Source organism: Etheostoma spectabile, chromosome 22 (assembly GCF_008692095.1).
Source record: "Etheostoma spectabile isolate EspeVRDwgs_2016 chromosome 22, UIUC_Espe_1.0, whole genome shotgun sequence".
NCBI lineage: Eukaryota > Metazoa > Chordata > Actinopteri > Perciformes > Percidae > Etheostoma > Etheostoma spectabile.
Window position 1 is genome coordinate 1473019 of NC_045754.1, and position 25288 is coordinate 1498306.

General features: G+C 40.4%; 2 protein-coding genes across 3 annotated transcripts in view; one reads left to right on the forward strand and one right to left on the reverse strand.

Annotated features, from left to right (window-relative positions):
- Window positions 1–513: 513 nt before the first annotated feature.
- The window catches only part of ift74 (intraflagellar transport 74), a 31827-nt gene continuing 7052 nt past the window's right edge, over window positions 514–25288 (reverse strand). Inside the window, 14 exon segments of the mRNA XM_032504385.1 lie at window positions 514–653; window positions 841–901; window positions 1296–1421; window positions 4356–4519; window positions 4669–4698; window positions 4701–4766; window positions 4769–4793; window positions 6307–6404; window positions 6930–6983; window positions 7482–7561; window positions 8717–8757; window positions 10035–10178; window positions 15730–15792; window positions 17415–17604. Of these exon segments, the coding sequence (XP_032360276.1) occupies window positions 541–653; window positions 841–901; window positions 1296–1421; window positions 4356–4519; window positions 4669–4698; window positions 4701–4766; window positions 4769–4793; window positions 6307–6404; window positions 6930–6983; window positions 7482–7561; window positions 8717–8757; window positions 10035–10178; window positions 15730–15792; window positions 17415–17604 (1255 nt within the window). The 3' untranslated portion in view covers window positions 514–540.
- On the forward strand, window positions 18250–24221 carry LOC116672156 (leucine-rich repeat-containing protein 19). Of its 2 annotated transcripts, none has more exons than XM_032503807.1 (7): window positions 18250–18333; window positions 21046–21156; window positions 21302–21552; window positions 21868–21979; window positions 22637–22724; window positions 23369–23569; window positions 23688–24221. In XM_032503807.1, exons 2-7 carry the CDS (start codon window positions 21055–21057, stop codon window positions 23990–23992), a joined length of 1059 nt encoding a protein of 352 aa, XP_032359698.1. In that variant the 5' UTR covers window positions 18250–18333; window positions 21046–21054; the 3' UTR covers window positions 23993–24221. The 2 variants fall into 2 exon arrangements, with proteins under 2 accessions (XP_032359698.1, XP_032359699.1); XM_032503808.1 differs by having other exon boundaries at window positions 21305–21552.

The window sequence follows — 25288 nt, forward strand, 5'->3', positions numbered from 1 at the left end:
TATAAGATTAAGACATTCAATTCCATTTTGTTCTTTACCCCTTTATTCAAGATCACAGCACTTTAAATATGTTTACAGAAACCCACAGTAGTAACATGGAATGCAGAAAAATGTACATTTAAATACTAAATATAGTAGATACTGTACATACTTTTCCTTTGACATCTACATATACACATTTAGTTATTTAGGACAGCAAGCAGCTACAGTCTAACTGACAAAACTGTGCCACTTTCATCACAAAGTGTAAGCACTTTATAAGCTGAATATTGAAATGGCTAAACAAAACGTTTTGTCTTGAAAGTAAAAAACCATATGAAAAATAATATGGTTCAAACTTTTTAGGACAACTAATTGCGAAATCTGTCCTTTTGTAGAGAGAGTTACTGATAGCAAATAGAAAAGTGGCTGTCAATGTTTTGTTAAGAGACAACTGAGCATCAGTGTTCAACTCTTCCATATGCTGACCACTTTATCATGACATTAACTGAAATGTGTTGTGATTACCAAATGTGTGTGTGTGTGTGTGTGTGTGTTTTTTTAACTCCTGTTCTGCAAGGAGTCTATGAGACTCTTGTTGTACTCTGCCACTTGTTGGGAGACGTTCTTAGCAACTGAGGCGTAGTCGCTCTCCTGAGATTTAGAGGCGATGACTGATGCTTCAGTTGAGGAAAGATTACTGATGTAACCAATGGGTGGCTTTTAGAAGGACAAATCACATATGTCTCAGAACTGTAATCTTTGGATGTGATGAGTCACAGCACACCACACAGCTTTCTGTCTTCAACAACAAAACACATGAAGTAATAAAAAGATAGAAGACAAATTTTAGAAGGATACATTCTTTCATTACGAAGTTGTTCTGCTCCAGGTGTTGCCATTTCCTCTCAAGGTTAGCCAGCTAACACACACACACACACACACACACACACACACACACACACACACACACACACACACACACACACACACACACACACACACACACAGATTAGCATGGGCAGGTTAAAACTAAACGTCTGTAGCAACATAAAATGATTCAAAGGGCATTTCAGCTGTGGGTACAGAAGAAGGTAGGAATGTCTGTCAACCACTCCCGTACACTCAATTTAACACAAATTTATCATCAAAATGCTATTTAAGTCATTTTCCGATTAAGACTGCATGTGCACTGTGACTGCTGTTTACTTTAAGACCAGAAACTAAGAAGTCTGTACATTAAGATCAGTAGTTGTGTCACCTATTCCACCTATACATGTGTATATTATTCTAAGCAATGGTTAACATTTTCTAACCTGAGCATGAGTCTCGTTTTGTTTCAGTTTGGTCTTCAGAGCTTCATATTTCTGGTTCATTTCCTCCAACAGCTGCCTCAATGAATCCCGACGCTGAGTCAGGGATACGCGGCTCTCCTGTAGTCTCTGCACCAGGAAAAAACCTGCATTTGGTTAGCCTGCCGTTTAGCTGTCTAAAGCTAAATAGTTCTGCGTTTAACTATTCAACAGTGTTTACCACTAGAACCGACGGCTCTTTAGGGGTACTGTTACCACCAAACCAGACAGCCAAGAGCGTCTGTACCCTTGTTGTTATGCGCTGATGGGCCGATAACGTCAACAGACTCCATCTTTAGGGTCCAGCTTTTCCATCTCCATAGCAGCAAGGACATCAATCGATACGCAGCCCCACAAACAGTACACATAGCCACTGGTTTGTTTCTGTTGGACTAATAAAGTGAGGAGATACTATACAACGGACTCCTCATGACCATATTCAGAACTTTTATTACTTTTTTTGTGAAAACCCCTTTTTTGATACTTTTGATTTGTGGTCACTTGCGAAATTACGTTATAGCAATATACAGTAAATAATTGAGGAATGGACCCATGTTTGCCGTTCAGGGAGAGCTCAAAAGATAGAGAATCGCTGTGTTTTCTCCATCTGTTTTGTTTAATATTCTGGTAAATCTGAATGAGTCATGCTTCGGTGCTCATGATTTCTGTACAATGAACTGACTGATTGAATCATGGAGAATGTAACCACACTAACAAAGTGTAACACGACAATCCATTTTGACAAAGGTTTTAACACTAGAACCACCAACGGGTCATTGTTACCTGGCCGGCATTTTATATGCTGTTATTAATAAAATGTTGTTATTATAAAACCACTTCCGCTTTCAATTCATGACGTTCCTAAAATGGGTTTATTTATCATCTAGTGCATGGGTCTCAAACTCGCGGCCCGGGGGCCAATTGCGGCCCGCGGGATGATATTTTGTGGCCCCCTACTTGACATCAAAGTTAAGTGTTAGTGCGGCCCGCGCGTTCTGAAACTTTTTCTCATTGCGCTTGTCACTTATGGGCTACCGTAGTAGTCTCCTGACAGCGGCGTAACCGTTGTCAAGCTAGCTAAGTACCCTTTGCGGCAAATGCCTGAGGTTTGACAGTGTGATGTCTGTTGTTGTGAAATTCACCAACCATATCAGATCTAGGGGCTTAAAGCACCGGCAGTTCCACGCCCTGTTTGGAGGAAATAGTTGGGTTTTTTTTTAATACTTGATGCGGCCCAGCCAAACCCAGACTCTACTTCCAGCGGCCCCCAAGTAAGTTGAGTTTGAGACCCCTGATCTAGTGAGTTGTGGAGGGTTTGCTATAAAAAGAACTAGAAAATATGATAATTTGGACCTAAATCCACCAAGGGGACATGAGTGAGGGAGACTCGGATTGGGGAGAGTTCAATGACCCGTCCTTTTGTTTGAATGAGGAATCTTCATTGTAGGACGAGGAGCCCACCTCGCCTGTGTCCTCGCAGCAGCCCTCAGACGCCGGGACACCGTGACAGGTGCCTACAGTCAAGCATTACACATTGTAGAAATATTCTATTGACAAAATGTGTTTATGGATCGACGCAAAAGAGCGGTGTTAGTCATAGAGGAAGTGGTTAAAAGGGACGTCTGATGCACAGAAAGTTAAAGCTTAAGTCATAAAATAGTTTAGGCTTTTACGGCATAGAGGTGCATTGTTTGAAGGTTACAAGAACAGTCTTGTGTGTCTCTGTGAAGATACCGGTTTCTGTCTAGAAACGAGGAGACCCCCCCCCCGCCAAAGGGAGCGGACGGATAGGGGTTCATTTCCAGATGAGATCTTAGGGGACCAACTCTGAAACTAAGAAGCTGTTTGGGAACTCACAGCTGTGTTTGTAACTTTTATGCTGTACTCAGTAAATTTGCTTAACTGAACTCTTTGTCTCAGACTGACCCTTGTGTTCTGGGTAAACTTAAAAGGTGCTCCAAGCGATGTCACACGTTTAGTAGGCTACATTTTTTGTCACATACGGCAAACATCTCCTCACTGTAGACAGCCCTGGGTCTGCATCACTAAGCATAACAAACAGTCTTCCAGCGTTCCTGCCAATAGCCAAGAAGGATTTGGGGGTTGGGTTTGGGGGGGTTTTGTGCGCGGAAGCACGGAAAGGAGGGAGAGGGGATGGGAATCAAAGAAGGTGCAGGAATTAATTAATACGAGTCAGATTTGACAGGCCGTAGGGCCTCATTTGGACAAAATTCCACTACAACATCTTCTAGGTAAACTTTACTCACTTTAGCTTACTGCACCAGCTAAACTAATTATAAATATTAATATTCTTTATTTTCAGCTCAACCATAACGGAACGGAACCGTCTACAGCCAGGAGCATGCACTGGGAGGAGTCAGTGTGTGCGTGTGTGTGTGTGTGTGTGTGTGTGTGTGTGTGTGTGTGTGTGTGTGTGTGTGTGTGTGTGTGTGTTCGATCCATAAACTGACTTTTAAATAGTTACTTTGTCTTACATAATATATATATATATATATATTATATATATATATATATATATATTTTATATATATATTTTTTTAAATAGATAAAATGAATAATTTAACTGCTTCATGAAATTACCCATTTGTTAGTGCTGACATTGTTGCAGGCGCGGGGTGAAAACGACCCGCCCGTTGGTTTTAGAGGGAAATGGAATGCTGAGTAGGGTTAAACATTTTTACTGAACCTGCTTACCCTGGTTGCCGGATTTTATTTATTATGATTATAAGTGCACGTGAATGAACACTGCCGTGCAAATGAGTGTCTCAACACACTGTACAGCACTCATGCAAATGAGTCATTTAAGCTGTTGAGGAGAGGCGTAGGAGAGTACCAGCGTTGTTCAATGCTACTCCTAGTGACTAAAGGTTTCTGAAAAACAACAGCAAAAACCCAGCTATTTGGTTTTCTAAACGTTAAACTATCATTATGTCTAGGAATGTGCAGAATAGGTATTAAGGTAAAGTCAGGGCGGGAGAGAAACTTTGTGATACTCTTTGTTACCCTTTTCTTCTCTTCTGCTGTGTGCCTCAGGGTGTCCAAGTCTTGGTAGGTGACCAGCTCAGACTGCATGGTGGCGACGCGCTCCTTCAGGGTGCTGAGCTCGCCTGTGATCTTCCCCTCCAGCTGCTGCACTTTCTCCAGGTCCTGCTGCAGATGCTGGGACTCTACGGAGGGATAGTTTGCTTGTTTGGCATGTTAGGTTTACTTCACTGGGACTGTGGTGTGTGTGTGTGTGTGTGTGTGTGTGTGTGTGTGTGTGTGTGTGTGTGTGTGTGTGTGTGTGTGTGTGTGTGTGTGTGTGTGTGTAACTTACCAGTTGTCAGTCCTCTGGCGGTGCTCTCGATTGAACCACCTCCGTCTCCTTGCTGACCAGCACCTCCTGCATGTTTCTCAGCTCACTGGCGGTTACTGATCCACCTGATGTAGCCGCAACATGTTCTACAGAGAGAGAGAGACACACACACCACACACACACACACACACACACACACACACACACACACATTTCACTTTTAATCTTTATCTTATCCGATCAATCTAATACACATAGGACTGTCAAAACCTACTTTTCTTCTAAAAAACAATCAAAACAAATGATTGGAATATCTACTTTGGCACATTATGTCCATAATATGGCAAACGTACAACAAGATACATAAATACTTGTGTGGGTATATTCATTTTTAACATAAAAATTTATTTTAAAAGATCTACATGCCTACACAATACAAAATAAACTAGTCTTAACAAACGTACGTCTTCTACCGTGAAATTTCCTAAAAAGCCCATAAGGTTAGACCTCTCTTCACTTCTGCACAGCGGTTGGTGTTAGACAGCTGACCCCCTAACAAGCAGAGCTAGCTCACAAGCCAGCCAGTCGGCAACTTAATTATTAAAATGTAACAACTACGTTTTTCATTCACACACTCTTGTCACATCATAGGAAAGTGCATTGCAATCACCAGATGAGCGACAACTTTGTTTGGCTCATTTTCTGTAACCAGTGTAGCATGAAGTCATGTTGGGTGGAATTAGCAAGCTAATGTTAACTAAGTTAACAAACTAGCCAGCAGCTACTCTGTCCTTCTGCTTCGCTCCCACCACAAGGGGCGGCTGTGGCTCAGTGGTAGAGCGGTTGCCTGCCAATCGGAAGGTTGGTGGTTCGATCCCTGCCCCTGCAGCCGAAGTGTCCTTGGGCAAGACACTGAACCCCGAGTTGCCCCCGGTGCTGCGCATCGGAGTGTGAATGTGTATGAATGTTTATCTGATGAGCAGGTGGCACCTTGTACGGCAGCCCCGGCCACAGTGTATGAATGTGTGTGAATGGTAAATGGTTCCTGTAGATGTAAAAAAGCGCTTTGAGCAGTTGTTAAGACTGGAAAAGCGCTATATAAATACAGCACATTTACATTTACAAGAAGACCTCTTTGCCAAGAAAAGGATGACAGGCCAGGAGTTGGAGAGTGTGGTTAGCCATCTCCTGGCCAGAGGGACTGTAAGCTCTTTGTGGTTTAGATGTAGTTGGTATCACAGCAATGTTTGTATCTGGTTTCCCTTTTTGAATGACGAATAGATTACCGCTCCCTGCTGGCAGGGAGAGTTATTTCTTTCCTCTCACGTAGACTCAAACGTGGTGGTTGGCCGTCAACTTTAGTCTTTTTTGGCCAAGACAAAGGAGACAGCCGGTCTTCGTCCCCACTGGTTCTTGGCGTTTGTCTGCTTGGTGTGTCGGGGCCTTTAGTCTTCTCTACCACACGTTCTTTTCCCCCAGGTATTTTACTTTAGTCGCCAAAAACTACTTATCTCTTCACTCCTCCATCTCTCTCCCTCCCATCTAGCAATTTACTCCATGCTTTTGTTATCTCTCTGCCTTACTGTAATATTTACATTCCTTCCTAACTATCAGTCCCCCACTCTCCATCCATTCTCCACCTCTCCCCTTCCTCCTCACTCTGCTGCAGTGTTCCAGGAGGGAGACAATGTTCTCCTGGCTCTGTGTCATCTTGGCCTGCTCCTGAGCCTTGGTCTCCTCAAATGACTCCATGTACCCTGGAAGAAATTAAGAAAGTTATTACAACTAGATGCATGTAATTATATTTAAACCAACATCTGATGCAGATACATTAAAACTCCAAAGTGCAGGATTTTTAAATATTCTGACTTCAATGACTCCTAGTAGTTTCCAAAAGCGTGTGCTTCCATATATCTGTGTCAGCCCTTATATTCCCATATCAGTTAAACCATTTTTAAAACAATTCCAAACCCTGCAGATACCTTGATGGTAAGATTACAATTATGATGACTAGATATGAATTCAATATACAGTAACTAGATATTGTCTAAATAATAACCCCTTATTGCTTTGCTCTTACATCTTTAATATTTATGACAGTTTCTTAGACTATTATCTACCCCCAGGTTATGCTAAATATTTGAAAGCATCAATAGTCATAGCAATAGTGACACATTATTAATATCAGCTACTGAGTAAATAATACTCTGATTTTTGATACTGTCAATATTACCAAAGTCTACTCAGGTTTAGTCATATCGATTGTCAAATGTTCAACTTACGGTCAATTTCCTCCTCTCTCCTCTTCAGCTCTTTGTATTTCTGCTGACACTCCCCTTATGGACAGAAAGATTTGTTAGTTTAGCAAATATAATAATTAAACAGATTTATAAAAGTTCATACTTTATCTGGTAGAACTGTTGCATACTTTGTGTGAAGAAGTTCAGTTATATGTCAAGACATAGTTGATTAATCAATTAGTTTATAAGTCTCAAATGTAAAAAATTTGCTATGTGTGACTTTAATATGAAAGAATTTCTCTGTGTTTCCGACTATTGGCCCTGCAGAATAAGTAATTCAAACATGTCTCCTGTGGCTTTGGTACATTTTGATGTGCACTTTTCACTATTTCATAGATTATGAATTAGTGACAAAATATGACATGGACTAAGCAATTACTTTAGAAAGTAATAAGCACATTAATCACTAATAAAAATTATTGTTAGTTTCAGCCCTCGATATATTCAGAAAAGAGAATACACAGATCTTTTTAAAGTATATAAATTCAGGACAAAAAATTGTGATGTGAAAAGTTGAAAGCAGCCAACCAGTACCCTGCGCTTCCTCTGAGTCCTGCTCCAGTTGTTGGATCTCCTCTTTGATTTTTCGTATGCTGTCCCTGATCTCTGTAAGCCTGACACACAACACACACACACACACACACACACCACACACACACACACACACCACACACACACACACACACACACCCACACACACCACACACACACACACACACACACCACACACACACACACACACACCACACACACACACACACACACACACACCACACACACACACACACACACACACACACACAAAATTGATTTCCTATTTATGAGCAAGTAATTGTGAGGACAAAGGTCACATGGTGCACAAAAACATATGCATATGTTCAGCAGGTTTGTGTTAAATACATCTGTATGAAATATCTATATCTTCACTGTGATTGATTTTTATCAACATCACTGTCTACAACTACCAAGTAGAATAGCTATGCAATATATATTTGCCTGACACACAAACAAGCACACAACCCTTCACCTCAAAACAAGCAGCTCTGTCTCACACTCAGAACTGTATCATACTTGTTATTTTGTGTTATTGGCTGCAAACAGGAGACACTTCAAGCCGTGGTGGAGAGGAGGTCACTGAACAAACTGTTATTTAGCATGGAAATTTTGATAGTTGATAAAGTTTGCAAGTTATAGAGGACCAACTTCCTGTACGAGGAAGTCAAAACAGAAAGAGTTGCGCATCTTGGCAACAGTAATTCTGAATCAGAGGCAACTCAGCGCAGCTGTTCCCCGTGCTCCGCTGAGTGTGCAACATTTGAAGTAAATCGCCCCGCCGTCCCGCCAGTACCCCCGACGTGCTGGGAGGGGCAAGGGCCCGTTTATTGCTGCTTGCAGCTTGAATTGTTCTTGTATTGTATCCTATTTATTATTTTATGTATATTATATCCTATTATTTCATCTAAATTCTGTATGTGTGCTGTGTGTTTGATATTTTGCTGCGGTAACACTGTAATTTCATTTTTGGGATCAATAAAAAAACTATTTATCTATCTATCTTTCTATCAAGTACAACATACAGTCTAACTTGCCTTTGTTACTTTATTTGATTTGACTTCATTGAAGTGATTTATAAGTAATAAGAACTGAGATTTGAAGTTTAGTGTCACAGTGCCCAACATCTTGTCATTGTTTCATGCTTGGACTTTTAATTCAAGTAAAGAATTCATCTAAATTAAAAGCGACAATGGTGTAATGACAATGGTACATACTGTCTCTCCATGCTGGCGATTTCCTGGTTGTCCTCCTTCACCTAGAAAACAAAACAGCAGCTAAATCATAGGTTTACTAACCCCAACTCTTAAAAGACATTAAAAAATGAAACCACTTATTGCAGTCTATTGAGAATAAAAAAAAATATTCTGATCTTAATTAACACTAGAACCACGAGAATTGAGGGGCCTTTGAGGGGTTGTGATTCAAATATGTAAATTACTCTGTCATTGTTATTGCATCTTCCATCCTGCCCTGACTTTTCTTAAAAACCTATTCTGGTAGTTTTTTTTTCCACAAAATCGCGCCCTTTAGCCGCCAGGAACAGCACCCTGGCACTCTCCTCCGCAGCCAAACAGACACATTTGCATGTTGGCAGTACAGCACGTTGAGACAAAAAAGGGGACATAGAAACTCATTTGCACGCCAATATACATTCACATGGACTTACAATCACACCAAGTTATGTAGGCCCACAGTACGTCCTTTTATATGTGTAAAATAAAATTAAGTTGTGTCCCATGGAGTCCCGTGTGTGGGCTATGCACTATGATAATATCAGTAATGTTACTTATGTTCCTCATTTGGACAAAACACTAACATTTCCAAATTGTGTTATTTCTAAAAGTTCAGATGGCAGGTTGTGTGCTGCTGTCTGTTGAACTAAACTGCCCACAGGAGAAATGAAAAGACAAATCTATAAATACTGTGGGAACTTATGTCATTCTTTTGTGTGACAATGTAATCATGTGCACCGTGATTACATTACCATTAGTTAAATCCCCTAAAAATAGCATCAAGTAGAACCAAATATACGTTTTTTCCATCAAAAAACATATCTATTTGGTTCTATTTATAGGCCTTGCTCACAATAACTTTTGAAACTCTGTGTGTACTGAAGTGAAAGTCATAGCACAAATCAACCATCAACAGACTATTTTTGTCTTTAAAGAACATTTAACACTGCTACAAGTTTTCAAGTTTTGTGTTGGTTCAAGCTGTCAGCAAAGTAGACTATCTAGCTGTGTGTGTTCTTGCTGCTGTGAAAATTAACACAGCGCTATTTAGATGGAGAGGCATGACATGTTAATGACCCATCGGCCAAACAAAGGGTACAGGTGCTCTTGTGTGTCGGGTCTGGTGGTGATAGTATTAAATCTCTGTTTACCTTCTAATTTCTGCAACTTTTTCTGTCAAACATGTTGATTTTTCTTTATCACTGCAGTTTATATTAGAAAACATTGTTGCTGCATATTGTCAGTAGTTTTGTGATCTCAACTAACATTCAGCCATTCTTTGGCTGCTTATAAAGCTAACCTGTTTGAATAATTGCTCTCTCTCCTCCTGTGGGGAACCCAGGCTCTTGTGCTCAGCCTCCATGGCGTCCCGCTTCGCCTCCAGCGCTGACAGAGTCTCATGAAGCCGAACCACTTCCTGCTTTATATGCGAGTGGGCCAGCTCCTGCACACGGGATATTGTAAGATCAATTTATTTATAATAGTATATAATAACATCTAATACTAGTGTAACTGCTACAGCTAGATAGGTTACTGCTGCACAGTGGTGGATGTCACTTAAAAAAGCAATTAGCAATTTACGTCACATGCATTTTCCTAATTTTTTTCACTGTCTGTTTCCTTACTCCCTTTCTCTTCCTCTAGCCTCCCTACCCAGGCTGTCTGCAGGTCTTACTCTGATTTAGGTTTCCTGAAAAAAATGTCCTGGTCTTAAATGTTTTTTCTAGCCTGCTGTAGCCATTAACATGACTTATGTGAGTGGACTTAAAGCTTCAGTAGGTAACTTTTGTAAAAGTATTTTTTACATATTTGTTAAAACTGTCACTATGTCCTGACAGCAGAACATGAGACAGATAATCTGTGAAAAAAATCAAGCTCCTGCTGCTCCTCCCTGTGCTCCTGCTGCCACTTGCAGAAATACACCGCTCCCGGTCAGAAACAGCCAATCAGTAGCGAGGAGGACTGTCCTTAGCAGTGTCAATCACTCTCGTGTACGCGCTGCTCATACCCCTCCCCCGCACAGCGCGTACCGCCGTTCGAGCTCAAGATTGCTAGTGCACTGCAGCTGTGCTAATCGCGGAGAAACAACTTTTCAGGAAAACTGCCAATTTCTCGAGTGACACCTGCTCGGAAAACAAGACGGGCTAACAGAAGAAGACCGATGACGAAAAGCGAGCTAAAAAAAGAATTAAACCGAGCCCGAAATAAAACGAGGGTCACATCGAAGCGGCTTTTCAAAGGTGGAGGGAGCTACGCCTACTGGAGGATTCAACACGGATTCTGAGCTAGTAGTCTAGTAGCCAACTAGGTGAACCCGGAAATGTTGAGTACACCAAAGTTTTATTGCAGAAATGTGAAGTATGGGTCCCCAGTATACGGAAATGACGGATGCTAATTTGCATATGTTGAGCAATTTGCATAATTAGCATAATTAGCATTATTAGCTTAATCGTCCAGTTTGACCACATATTTTGCACTGTATGGCCAATTTCTACAATATGTGAGTGGTTTTAGGGGTTTTAGAGGATGCTGATTTCTTTTCTGGCTTTTTCAGATTTCAAAGAGCTAATATTAGTACTTATTGTGATTTATTTTGGTAAGTTCCAATTACTTTCAGGCATAATTATAGGTTATTTTTATGGTAACACAATCTTACATTTCAGAATCATGAGTGCTTTTGTGAATGTTGATGCATTGTTTTCAGGGTGTACTTAAGCTGAAGCTTAAAACTGAGTCGGGGCCCAAACCGAGTCAGCCCGCCAGACGCAAGGCTAACCAAGAGGGCCTTACCTCCGCACTACACAAAGCACACATTGGCTACCACCTTCAAGCATACTGCTATGACTCAAAATTAATTAACAAAGGCAGCCTCATCAGCCTGATCCACCAGCTGTGGATATCTCCTTATTTTGGATGGGATAAGACTATGGGCCTAAAGGAAGGAGAGGAACTGATTATGCCCACCCAGGATTCAAGTCCAGTTGTTCCTCCTGTTTTGTTACTTGTCAGCTGTGGTTGCAAAGCCGGGGTTGAAACCTTGCACATCAGCAAAGTGCATTTGTACAGCTGTAGGTCTGGCCTGTAGGCCTACCAGTTAGTGTTTCTGCAAAGGCAATGATGGTGTGTGCTGCATCATACTTATACAACACCAAGAGCACAAAGAGAGGGATGAAGGGTCTGGAGAAGATGATGACAGAAAAGAAGAGATAGTAAAGATGGTCTGCTGCTTTCCATAGCAGTGCCTGTAGGGGGACACGTCTTCCATGAAGGCAAGCTAGTGACTTCAGTGCTGGGGACCTTTGGCGCTTTTTGGTAAATTCCATACCTGGCTGCATTCAAGGTTACAAAGTTCCTCTGATTGTACAGAGCCAGAAAGAAAGCCCTTGTTGCTTTTGTGATCTGTAACTTTGGGGCTTCTGCCTCTCCAATGCAGTGGAGAAGCTTACCAGGAACGACTCTTATGGCATTGAGTGCAGACACCTTCCCCTTCCCAACAGGATATGAGGTGGAATCACATCCCGAAAGAGCATGCATGCCAGAATGGAACCACATTGGTCACCCAGATTCTCTGCAATGGCATTTATGCTGAGAATTGTGCCATTTTATCTGTAGGTTAGTTATTATACCAGCCTTCTAACACCAATAAAGCATAAAGCACAAAGACATCTGTGTCATCACTGAGATGTGAACAGTTGAAGCCCCATGTCTGACAACATGTAAGTTATAAGTGATATATCCGCCTCATCATGAGTGGCAATGCTGTCAGCTTTACTGACCATCATGATATTATTTCCTACATTGAAAGTACACAGGAGTTTGCTCAGCCTTTGTTTGTTGTGCTTGTCTTTCAAGACTTTGTCTCGACTAGGTAGAGGTGTAGTCATGAGAGCTTGTACTCTGTGGAGCTCTGTCCTGCTCTTCTATGTCTCTCATGGTCCTTTGCAGACACCTGCAAATATCTGTCAAAGACAACAAATGTTTGGGTGTCGTAACAATTAAGCCGACGTCCTATGCTGGCTGCAAGATGCACCACTGTCCCAGACGATGGCCAAACAATGCAACATCTGGTGGCTGGGTATGGCAGACTGGAACCATGAATTAGCTAAGAGAACGGTTAGCCTGCACCGGCAAGCTGATGCTAATTTAGCTAACAGCTATTTTGACTAATCACTAGCTGACAGTTTGATTCAGCCTAAAATAACGTTATTCAAAGTAAACAGTACGAAAGCAGCTACAGCTAACTAAGATTTTACAGTAATAATAAAGACCATGTTTCGAGTGATTGTATTTTAAATTTCAATTCAATTTTATTTATAGTATCAATTCATAACGAGTTATCTCGAGACACTTTACAGATAGAGTAGGTCCCAACAGTTCTAGTAGTTTCCTCCAGAGCAAGCAACAGTGCAACAGTGGCGAGGAAAAACTTCCTTAATGAGCACAAGTAGAACTGACGTAACAGCTGTTATATATTTCAACAGTTATTTTCAGTTTTGAGGGTCTTTTACATGCTTTCTCAGCTGGTGGTTAGCTGAATTAGCTGTCAGCTAAACTACAGTTAGCTTTCCAGTGGCGGTGAACGGACTTTCTTTAACTATCTACGGGACGATTGTGCAGTATCGTAAGGTCATAAATCCACGTTCACATGGTATCATCTGTGCATGCGTGAACATCTTGCACATGCGCAGGACAGATCGTTTACCAACAAGCTCTGTTGCAGAGCACACAACTTAAGTTATGTTGTACCAAAAATTATTGTTCCTTAAAGTTTTGGTGGTTTGTGATTAGCTTGTTCGATATGGCTATGAGCTAATAACGGCGGCGTTCTGTTTAAGGATGATATGCTATTTGGTGAAACTACTTTCTTTAATGATTACGTTTTCCATAATAAAAATGTTTCAACTACTTTAAAACTAGACTATGCTCCCTTGCTTTACTACATACTTATTACAACTACAACAGCTAGCTGCCACATCTTATTTGCAGGAAAACATGACCTAACCTCAAAAAAAGTCAACAAATTTAGGTCATCAACATTCACATCAAAGAGCAAGAGTTGAAATGTAAGGTTATAGTGTTACCATGAAAAAAACCTAAACGTCCTGAGTTAATAAAAAATGTGTCTAAATGAATCCAAATTTGTTATAGAATTACCATTTTGAAGTCTGAAAGTGCCAGAATTGAATTTAACGTCCTCTTAAATCTCTTAAATCATTCCAATATTGTAGAAACTGATGGCACAGTGCAAAATCTAGTGTCGATCTGGCCAATTCTGCTAATTCTGAAATGTAAGATTGTGTTTAACATAAAAATAACCTATAATTACGCCTGAAAGTAATTGGAACTTACCTAAATAAATCACAATAAGTCCTAAAATTAGTTCTTTGAAATCTCAAAATGCCAGAAAAGAAATCAGCATCCTCTAAAACCACTTACATATTGTAGAAATTGGCCATACAGTGCAAAATATGTGGTCAAACTGGACGATTAAGCTACTAATGCTAATTATGCTAACTATGCAAATTGCTCAACATATGCAAATTAGCATCCGTCATTTTCTGTATACTGGGGACCCATACTTCACATTTCTGCAATAAAACTTTGGTGTACTCAACATTTCCGGGTTCACAATGGGGCTCTATGGGCTGGCTACTAGACTATAGCGTTAGCCACATTTCTGCTTGACATGTAAGTATCCCTGCTGGATTTGTTTCATTTTTTAAGAACTACACAACTAAGATATCGATGGTTACAGTACACTTTCAGTACACTGGTGATAGCGCAAATCTCAGTTTACTCCGTAGCTTGTGGCACGGCAGAAATGTTGTAGCAGGTGAAGATTAACTTTACCTGCTAACTCCTCCACCCTCAGTATAAGTAATATTATTTCGATGCCTACATTTAGTAAGCCAAAAGGTGTTTTTGTCGATCACAATAAATGTAGCTATGGTTAAACTACTTTAATTGTGCGCTGTCCCTGTCAACGTTTGGCAAGGCAGACTTCTACTTTTGATTATTTTTAAACATGTTTTCTTTCCCCTCAGGGTGTAATTTGTAAATCAAATGTCTGACACAAATTCTTTGCTCCTTCAACAGGTCAGACATGGCCCCGGACACAGGCACGTGAAGGAATCGTCTTTCAGTCCAACTCAAAATGTTCAGTATTTCCTTGTGCAGGAGTACTTTGCAAAAAAAGCTGATTTATTTTACCCATATTCTAATAAAACCTACATATTTCTAAGATGTTATTATTCCTTGGCTCATTGAGCTTCCTCAGTCATTCATCATTCCTACTGAAAGTTTACGGTTTTAAATTGATCCAAAAGGTAATTCAGTAATGTACTGTGTAACGTGCTACTTTTGTTCTCACAAATGAGCGATTACATGAAAAATCATTTTAAACCCTTTTATTGAAAAAAATTTACAAAATATAAATAATTTATATAAGCAAATTGTTTACATAAGCTATACCCTCCTCAGATTAAATCCCCTGTATTGTCCATGAGGATGTGGAAAGCATCGGTGGCACTGCTTACTAGCCTGCGCGTTCACGGCAGGCCCCGCTGTGGGGGAGGAGCTGTGGCGCAGCAGAGAGCAAGGGGGAGGGACCTGTAAGGTGTGCTTGTTCAAATTTTTAGGCTAAGTCCACGTTTTCTCAGAACTCCCTACTGCAGCTTTAAGGCAAAACCTGGCTGGAAAATCTCTGTTGTTCCACAACTCTGGCCTTATACAGTATATGATGATATTTTAGGAGTAATTATTATATACTGCCAAGAATGACATTTCACATTCCACTTGGTTTTCATTATTATATTTTATACTTTGGCTAATATGACAGCATGCAACAGGCATACAACAGGTATAAAATTACATTCTATGTGGTATAAAAAAATGTAAAAATGTATTTCATTTTAGGGGGTGAACCCTGCAGAAACCCTTCCTTCCATACACTAACCCTTCCTTGATTATTTTCCTGTGTTTTTAACACAACTTACAGCATCGTAGTCCTCCTTCCTAGTTATCAGAATGTCCAGCTCCTCCTGTAGAACAGTTAGCTCCTACAAAAAAAAGGAGACAATTAGAAGATCACATTAGCACATTAGCTTTACATTAGCCAAACTACAAAAAGCCATATGAAAGTGGAACTGTATTTTTTATTTTTTTTTAATTATCCAAGGTGCAGTCAGAAGAGATGTGTTTTAGCCTGCTGCGGAAGATTAGTAGGCTATCGGCAATGCTTATGTCAATAGGGAACTCATTCCACCATTTCGGAGTCAGGACAGCAAACAGTATCAGGATGTTGGATTTGTTGTGATTAGTTGTCCCTCGCCATGAGGGGGCAGCAAGGAGGTTGGCTGATGCAGAGCGGAGTGGGCAGGTTGGGGTGTAGGATTTGACCATGTCCTGGATATAAGCTAGGCCTGATCGATTCATGGCTCTGTATGCAAGTACTTGAAGAGTCTTGAACTGAATGCGGGCAGCAACTGGTAACCAGTGAAGGGAGCATGGAGCGGTGCAGTGTGAGAGAACCTCTCTTAAGGCCCTGACACACTGACCCGATAATCGGCAATCAGACAGTCTTGCCTTGTTGCTGCGGCCTTTATTTTGGCCGAGCTAACATGCTTGGTCGGAAGGTAGGCACTGCCGGCAATTGGACTCAAATGACCAATCTGATTGGTGGAGTGCTAACACGGAAATTACGAGCGGGATGAGCGTGACTAGAGTCTCTCAAAATCTTTTAAACTGACCTTTGTCGATCTGAAATGAAGACAGATTCAGCAACTGCATGGCCTATTTCTCACTTAAAATATTTTAAAAAACACGAAAAATATGGGATTGTATTCTTAACAAGCCGCCATGACAGTCTGGCTTTGAATTTCTGGATAAACCAGATCCACATGATGCGTTTGTCCAATCAGCTGCCATCGGCATCGCTTTGGTTTGTTCCGAGGAACTTTTTTGGGCCAACTCGGGGAGCAAACAGTCAGCCGTCGGGTTAGTGTGCCAGGGCCCTTAAGCAGTATTAACAAAAAATGACCATGATTCACCTTCATGATTTATTGGAAGAGTGTTCTAAACTAATAATCTTGTTTGGGGGCAACTTCCTGGTGATGCCTGCAAATATTTGACTTTATGTGGTCATTTGAAGCTTCCAAATGCATTGTTAAGTTTTGAATATTATGCAGTTGACCATCTCATTTGGGAATGAGGAACAGCTTCAGTGTATAGGTTTAGGCCTTAAGTTTGAAGCAAAATGTGTTGACTGTGCTAAACTAACTGGGTTAGTCAGAGTAGAGTATTAATAACTAGTTATCACCAAAGGGGGGTGTATTCAATATGAATCCCACTGCTTTCCACACATCAACAGTGTTTGCGTGAAATGTTCTGCACTCTATATGACCAATGGAAATATCATACAGACATTACACTAGTATTTAATTAATGTAAGGAAAAGAGCATTGTGCTGGGTAAAAATTAGCATACCATCCACCAGCCAAATGCTGGTAAAATATGCAAGTGGCTGGTAGACTTGCTTTACTCACCAGCCAAAAACAATGGTAATCAAATGCGTGGCTGATAAAACTTTAACATTCACTAGCTATTTGGATGGTGGACAAAAACAGTTAATCTTGCATCCCGGCAGTGTGATAATAATATTAGGCCAAAACAACATTTATACCTGTAGCAGTTCCTCATTGGCTGTTGTCATGGTGAAATACTTCTCTTGCTTTGTGGCTGGCATTGCCTGGACAACCTCATCAGCGACCCGCCTTTCCTTCCTGATCCCTTCTTCAATCTGCCGGATAGCCTCCTCTCTTCTGCATAGCAAACACATCATGGTGGAAGAGTTTGTGGTTTGTTTAATTTGCCTTCATTAGTCAATATTATGGGGTGGGGGAGACATGTGACAAAGGTCTTGTGCCACATTCAAACCCAGGGCATATAAAATAGATGGATATCTAGATAGATTAAGAAAAGATGCAGAGAAGGAAGGGTGGAGAGATGTCAGATTGACTGGGCAAATGGACAGTGTACACTATCACTGCTTCCTTGCTGTTGTCCTCCTTTCCTTCTCTGTTACCTCCTTGGCTATCTCACTTCCTTTACTTAAATCCTTGCTTGCTTCTTCCCTTCATATTACACGCCTACGTTCTTTTCTGCCTTCATTCCTTCTTTTATCTATAGTAATTCAAACCCCCTATAAAACAAGCTGTCTTCTCACCCAACTCCCATCCATTACTGTAAATCCTTCTTTGCCTTCTTTAGTTTGTCTTTCAGCCTACAATGACTATTTCCCTAAGACATCATTGGTAAAACTTTTGAAATACTTTATTCATCAATAGTCATTAATCCTCGTCATTCATTTGCTCTTTTATTTCAATGTTTAAATGAGAGGAATGGCCAACATGCTTAAAATATACTTCTAACCAAGATAAGAAAGGAGAAAAGGAGGGCTGACTTCAACAAACACAACCTTTTAGCTAGCAAAAAAAGAGTGTATGCTACAGGTTTTACAACAATGAACAAAGGTCATTTGCTGTGCTAGCTGCATCACGGTGACTGAGTTGAAGTTCATCTAAGTGTCCCTAGAAGTACAGGTAAATCTTTGGTTATTATTCAGTAAAATAGAATAGTGACAGAATATGATAAAAATAAGTTTGAGATGACAAACATTGTGAGATGACAAACTTTACATAAAAACAACAGTAAGGAAACTGACAGATGTTGAAGTGTATGCAGGGTAAAGGTTATTCAGCTGACACAGGTGCTCATTCTTCGCTGAAGTTCAGTTTTAAGACGTTCATCGTGTTTGTTTTTTCCAAAACATATATCGGGAAAATAAGAAACTCCGGTGTGGGGGACTTAAGAGATTTCAAATATATTAAACTCTGATTAAGTTTTACACTGAATATGTAAGCAGAGTCTGTCTGTTATATGTACATAAGTGACAATAAAAACAATGTTTCCTGGTCATAGTTTAAGGTGTTGACATGGTTCAATGTTACGTCCTATCTAAAGTTATCCAAGTTTACATAAGTGGTTAATACTCGGGTTAGTGGAATTTATGGTCTTAAAAGTTAATAGATTAAGAAAATTGAAGGACTTCGAAAAGGAATGTAATTTTCACAAGGATGTTTTTAATTAACACTTTAATGAAAGTTCCAGGCTGCGGTCATTAATATCCTTTTTGTTTAGAAAGGTTCCTAATGGAGTGAAATGACCCAAAAGTAGTTAAGTGGCAGCAATGTTAAGAACCAGTTGATTTTTCTAAGTATTAAGGAAAGGTTCTTCAATGGTTCCATTCTTATTTCTTTAAGCATAGGATACACTGGACCATCCTTTACGTAAAGAAAAGGTGTCGCCCAATTCCTTGTGGCAGCAACATTTAAAGCAGTGCATCACCATTTGGCCATTTTTTAAATAAGAAAATTGTGTGCGCAGTAGCCCGTGGCGAAGGACAGTATTAGTTAGGTGATCTAGACAAGAAAGTCTCCTATATGGTTCAAGGGCTTTGATTATGTTGCTAACTTGATCTGTTACCCACACTACTTGGCTGAGGGAGGTAGGGTTGAGTTTTTTTTTATATTTCTTCATTCAGATCCATTCTATGCAACGCAGTTTACATGCTTTGACCTTGTTGCATTATTCATGAAGATAATTTTAAACAGTTTAATAATGGCCTGCGTATTAAAGCATTGTCGGGTTCAAATCTGGGCTCATAATTACAGTTAATGTGCCGGGCCGGGCTCAGACACAAGGCGCACAAGGCTCTGGTAGGGTCGGGCTTAATTTTTTTGGGCCCATCTTTTTTCCCATGGGTGTGCCAGTCTTACAGGCAGGTGTGTTCAGGTGAATTCTTGGCATATTGCTATCTTGATGCAGCAGGACCATTTTCATCACACCATTTTCCCACAAAACCTGGTCTAAAGTCAATACTGCAACATTTCATTGTTATTTTAACAGCGCATTAGTAAAATGCGCCTAGGCTTATGCACAGTGCGCTAGGGTTGGATCAATACATGCATTTGTATTGAACCAAAACGGTACAAGCATCTCGGTTTGGTTCATGAACTTACACGGTGAATTCATGGTATTATAATAAATAAAAGTTGCATACAAATTAATAAATGTAATGCGGAACTACTGTAATGCGGAACTACTGTTATATACGCCGTTTCTAGGGACACCTAATCTGTATCCCCAACTCTTTAAGATCGCACGTTTGGGAAAACTTTGAGACTGTATGGCCGCAGCCTGAAGCCTCCCGTGCCATGCCCTCCTGCCTGGTGCCGTCCCTGCCTTGAAAACTTCGGTCTTCGAGTGAGTTAGAGAGAGGTGGATAAGACGAGGACTGTGTCAGCGTTGTTAGGTATGTGAGTGTAAATGCATGTAACATGCTAACACATATCCAACACCATCACTCAGATGTAATAATAACTGGAATGAGACAAAAAAAATATCCAACTCCCCCCCCTACAGTGCTTAACCAGCCTTTAGACACAAATAGGGCTTTAAGTGTGCACTATTATAAATAAGAGATGCTGCATTTTCAGTTTTACAGCTCATTATCTTATTTTGATTACAAGTTCCAGATGGAGTCTAGAGATGATTTGCATTTTTGTTTGCTTATCCCTCCATTGTACCAAACTCGTACCAAACCGTGATGTCCTTCCACCCCCAGCCAGCGCACATTATGCTTGTCACACACACACACACACACACACACCACACACACACACCACACACACACACACACACCACCCACACACACACACACCACACACACACACACACACCCACACACACACCCCACACACCCCACACACCACACACACACCACACACACACACACCACACACACACACACACACACACCCCACACACACACACCAACCCCACACACACAACACACACACACACACACACATTACAGTGCAAAACTGCCATCTTTAATAGCAACGCGCCAAGGTACAAACGTGCCTGGCTTTTAAAGGGAATGGGAGATGACACACTGATTGGTTTATTGCATGTTGCAACCCTTTAGAACCATGCACCTGGCGCACGGCCCTTTTTTCCGCCGTCAAACTAGCAAGTTACTTTGGACACGCCCTAACTGCACATGTGCTTCACGCCGTTAAAATAGGGCCCATAATCTGTGATCCCTAATGATGAAAAGAATTTGGAAAATTCAAAAAATGCACAAGTTACAGAACACCAACTTCCTTTTGGTCTTAGCATCCCAGGTAAAACAAAGGAGGCTATTTTACAAAGGAACATATTGATTACCCAGAGTGTTTACTGTATTTCAGGGTCGGATAATGGAGGGATTCCGGCAACCTCTTCTACTGCTGTGGTTGAGTGCAGTGTTGGCAATTAATATTCTGGGAAGTAATACTGAGGTTGTGGAAGAAGACACACTGGTAGGAAATGTTCAATTCTTTCTATTCTTTTTTTGGCACTTGCAGTGAGTGAAAATATTTTTTTGCCGACATTTAAGAGCAATGATGATTCATTTGTATGTTTATTCAGATTGGTCTTCTGTTGTAATAACTGTCCATACATCAGCAGGTAAAGAACTTGACCAACAAGCTTCTGCAAATCATTCCACATAGTTGCAACAGTTCCTCTGTCACTAAACTGTTGATTGAGGGGAACCTGATTACCCTAAATAGGGCTGACAGACTAGCCCTGGCTAGTTATCCCAAACTGGTAGAACTCCACCTGGATGGAAACCTGGTGACCTGTATACCAGCCAAGTACTTCTCTGTGGTACCACACCTCAGAGTGCTGTCTCTGTCCAGGAACAAAATCAGCAGGTAATTAAGAAAGCTAAGACGCCAGCTTCCCTTCTACATACAAAGATGTCAGCAGTTTACATTACATACAAGTGCTGTTCATGGATACTATTGTCACATTTGATCAAATTTGGTGGGATGTTGCATCTCTGTACTGCTCTAGACTTTTTTTAATGTACAGACCAATATTAGGCTAAATAGTAGTTGAGTGTAAAATTAGCCGAGAGTGATGCCTCACTGGTGTAAATCTGACTTATAAAATATGTGTACTACCATCGCGGCTGCTACAATAATTAATGTGTTTACAACTGATCCTACTACTGGGTGTAACTGTAGCCTGGACCCAGAGTCTTTCTCTGGCCTAGATGTCCTGGCAGAGCTGGACCTGTCCCACAACCTGCTAACAAGTCTCCATACACAACTATTGAGACATCTGAATAATCTACAGGTAAACTCCATAGTGTTTGAAAACTTTCTTGTTTCAGTTTACCTCATGGGATTCTCACACCGCCTCAAACCATAGTTAAAAACACACCACAAGTCGGATCGCCGGTTACATGAATGACCACGGTACTGTGAGGTAGGATTGCGTTTCTCAAAAGGTTGAGTAGCTCTCAACTTTTTTTGCTGCAAGCCTGTTGTGTTTTTTCAGTTTCTTCTATGCAGGTACCCCTACCGCGGCCTAAATGCACTACCCCCATTCAAAATGAACAGGAAGACCTGTGTTTTTGCCGGACACTGGACAGCCGGCATAGGCTGGAGGCTTTCAATATTTTTTAGCACCAAGTTTTAGAAAAAATAGATTACTTTGTATTATCAGGCTAAAAACGAATTTTAGGTATATTTGTTAACCTGAAGTTCGTGTCTAATTCATCAGTGTTTAAAAAACAGCCTTACTAAATATATTTGTATTGCAAGTTATTACTTTCAATAGGAGAGTGACTAATTTGTTCCTTCAAGAATGTTATATCAAATACGTAGTTATAAATGGACAAAAGTAATTTCTATGTAAAAGAAAACAACTAGCAAATAAACCTGGCCAATCATGTGCATTTTTTTCACATTATCTGACAGCCAAAAATCTCACAAAGTCTGGTTTCATTAGGTGCTGAACCTACAGGAAAACCCCTGGAATTGTTCCTGCCCGCTGCTGAGAAGCACTGGAGAGGTCAAAGCAGCTGGAGTTACCATTGGTAAGAATGTCTCTTCTGCAGTTTTGAAGTTTCAGTAATACAGCTGACATGTGACTAGAACTGGGAACCAAAAGTCTGTTCAAAACTAGAGGCGAATCCAAAATGCCAAGTACCTGGTACCCATAAAAAAATATAAAGAGCAAATGCCAGTGGATAGGCTGAGGAGGACTATGTAACTAATGCAGATATCAAAATACAGGAGCTCTTTGTATTCAAAGACATACGTCACCAAAAAAGAGGTTAGACTTACACTTAGCTTTGTGATAAAAAAAGCAATAACCAAAATACCAAGGCATACTGCTTTGCAAAAATCCCAAAAAACTTATAAATGGGCTTGTGTCTACACGTTTCAACTCACATTCTTCTTCTAGGCATGTAAAAACAAGTGACATCTCACAGGTAAATTAAGGCTGCAATACAATCAGGGTCAGCTGCCAGGCATTCACGGTAGCACTGGGTAATTAACAGAGGTGCAGTCATGAAACTGTATAAATAACAAGGTCAAAAGCTTGAAGTCAGTGACCAGGGTGCTTATTCAGACATGAATCAATTAAAGTGCAGTCAGATTAATGTAAAGGGGTACATATTATTAAGGGGCTTGAGTAAATGCTCACTAAATTACTTTTATATCTGTGGCTCTACAGGGGGACTACAAGTCACCTGTGCTTCTCAAGAAAAGCAGGCTGAACGGGATTTTTTGCAGGCTACAGCTATGTGTTACCCATCACCACCACCCATCTTTGCTACAGACCAACAAAAATCTGTCAACACTCAACAGTCTTGGGGCTTATCCACTAAGCTGAAGACCACACTGTCATCAAGACAGAACCACAAAACCAACAAAGGTAGGACTAAGCATTGGTTTTTCACTTTTCTTCTATTACATAGGCAGATGTACAAATAGAACAAAACATTCTAAACAGACTAGTCTCTTCTCTCTCTCCATCATGCATACCCAATTAGACCAGACACCTGTGCTCGGCAACTCTTGGAAGTTCACAGCATGTGTTGTAGCCTTGGCATTAACCACCTCCATGCTCATTGTATGTGGCATAAAGGGGCCTTCCTGGTACAAGCTCTTCCACAACTACCGTCATCAGCAACTGCGCCAAGAGGAGGATGATGAGGAGGAGGATGTTGTGTCAACAGTCTTCTCAGAGACAAGAAGATACCTGCACCATCAGACATTCACTTTTGAACAAGAGAGTGGGCAAATAGAGGAGGAGGATGGGTATTTTGAGGATCCATACATCAAGAGGGAAGAGTGACATGCAGGAGAGGAGACTTCTGCAGATCCACAGAAAACCAAACAGCACTGGTGAATAAGTAATAAGATGAGGAGGCAATCATCACAAAAAGAAAACCTGTCATTTGTGTATTCAAAAAACTAGGTGCTCACTTGTATGGTACCAAAATAATATTTCCTGTAGAGGTGATGTATAGTTTATTTTGCCTTTGGTGGATTACCTGAAAGCTAAATAAAACCATTTAACTATTTGTTACTATTTTCTAAGCTCTGGTAAGTATATCATAGACTCACATTGCTACAGTTGTGCTCATAAGTTTACTCGTGCTTAAGTTGACTAAAAAGAGGATATAAAAAAATAATGTTTTGGAAATTTATCTTAATGCCTTAATTAAAAAATGAGGTAAAATCCAACCTTTAAGGACACCAATTTTCTTTGAGAATGAATGAATAAATGTTTTACCTTAAAATGCAGGGGGCATAAGTATCCATACCCCTTTGTTAAATTCCCATAGAGGCAGGCACATTTTTATTTTTAAAGGCCAGTTATTTCATGGATTAGGATACTATGCATCCTGATAATGTTCCCTTGGCCTTTGGAATTAAAATACCCCCCCCCCCCCCCCCCACATCATCACATACCCTTCACTATACATAGAGATTGGCATGGGATACTTTCCATAAAATCATCTCTCAATGCAAATCAAACTAGCTATTAGTCTGACCATGCCAATCTCTATGTATGGTGAAGGGTATGTGATGATGTGGGGCTATTTTAATTCCAAAGGCCAAGGGAACTTTATCAGGATGCATAGTATCCTGATCCATGAAATAACTGGCCTTTAATGATAAAAATCTGCCTGCCTCTATGGGAATTTAACACAAGGGTTTGTATACGTATGCTCCCCTATTTTAAGGAAGAACATTTATTTATTTACAATACATTATTAATTCACAAAGAAAATTGGTGTCCTTAAAGGTTGGATTTTACCTAATGTTTTAATTAAGGTATTGAGATAAATTTCCAAAACATGATTTTTTTATTCTTCTTTTTAGTCAACTTAAGCATGGGCATGTAAACTTATGAGCACCACTGTAGATCTATCTCCACAGTGATATGGAGTAAAAGTCTGGCTACACCACACATACTTTACATTTTGTGATAATAAAAAAAACTGGGTTTTCATTTACCAATCGCAACACTATCCCCGGCGCGGACAGGGGTTTTTGAAATATCTCGGGAAGAACTTGTTTTGGTGCAACTTTGCCAAAAAGGGCCACATAAAAATAAAAAATCTTTAAATTTCACACGTAAAAG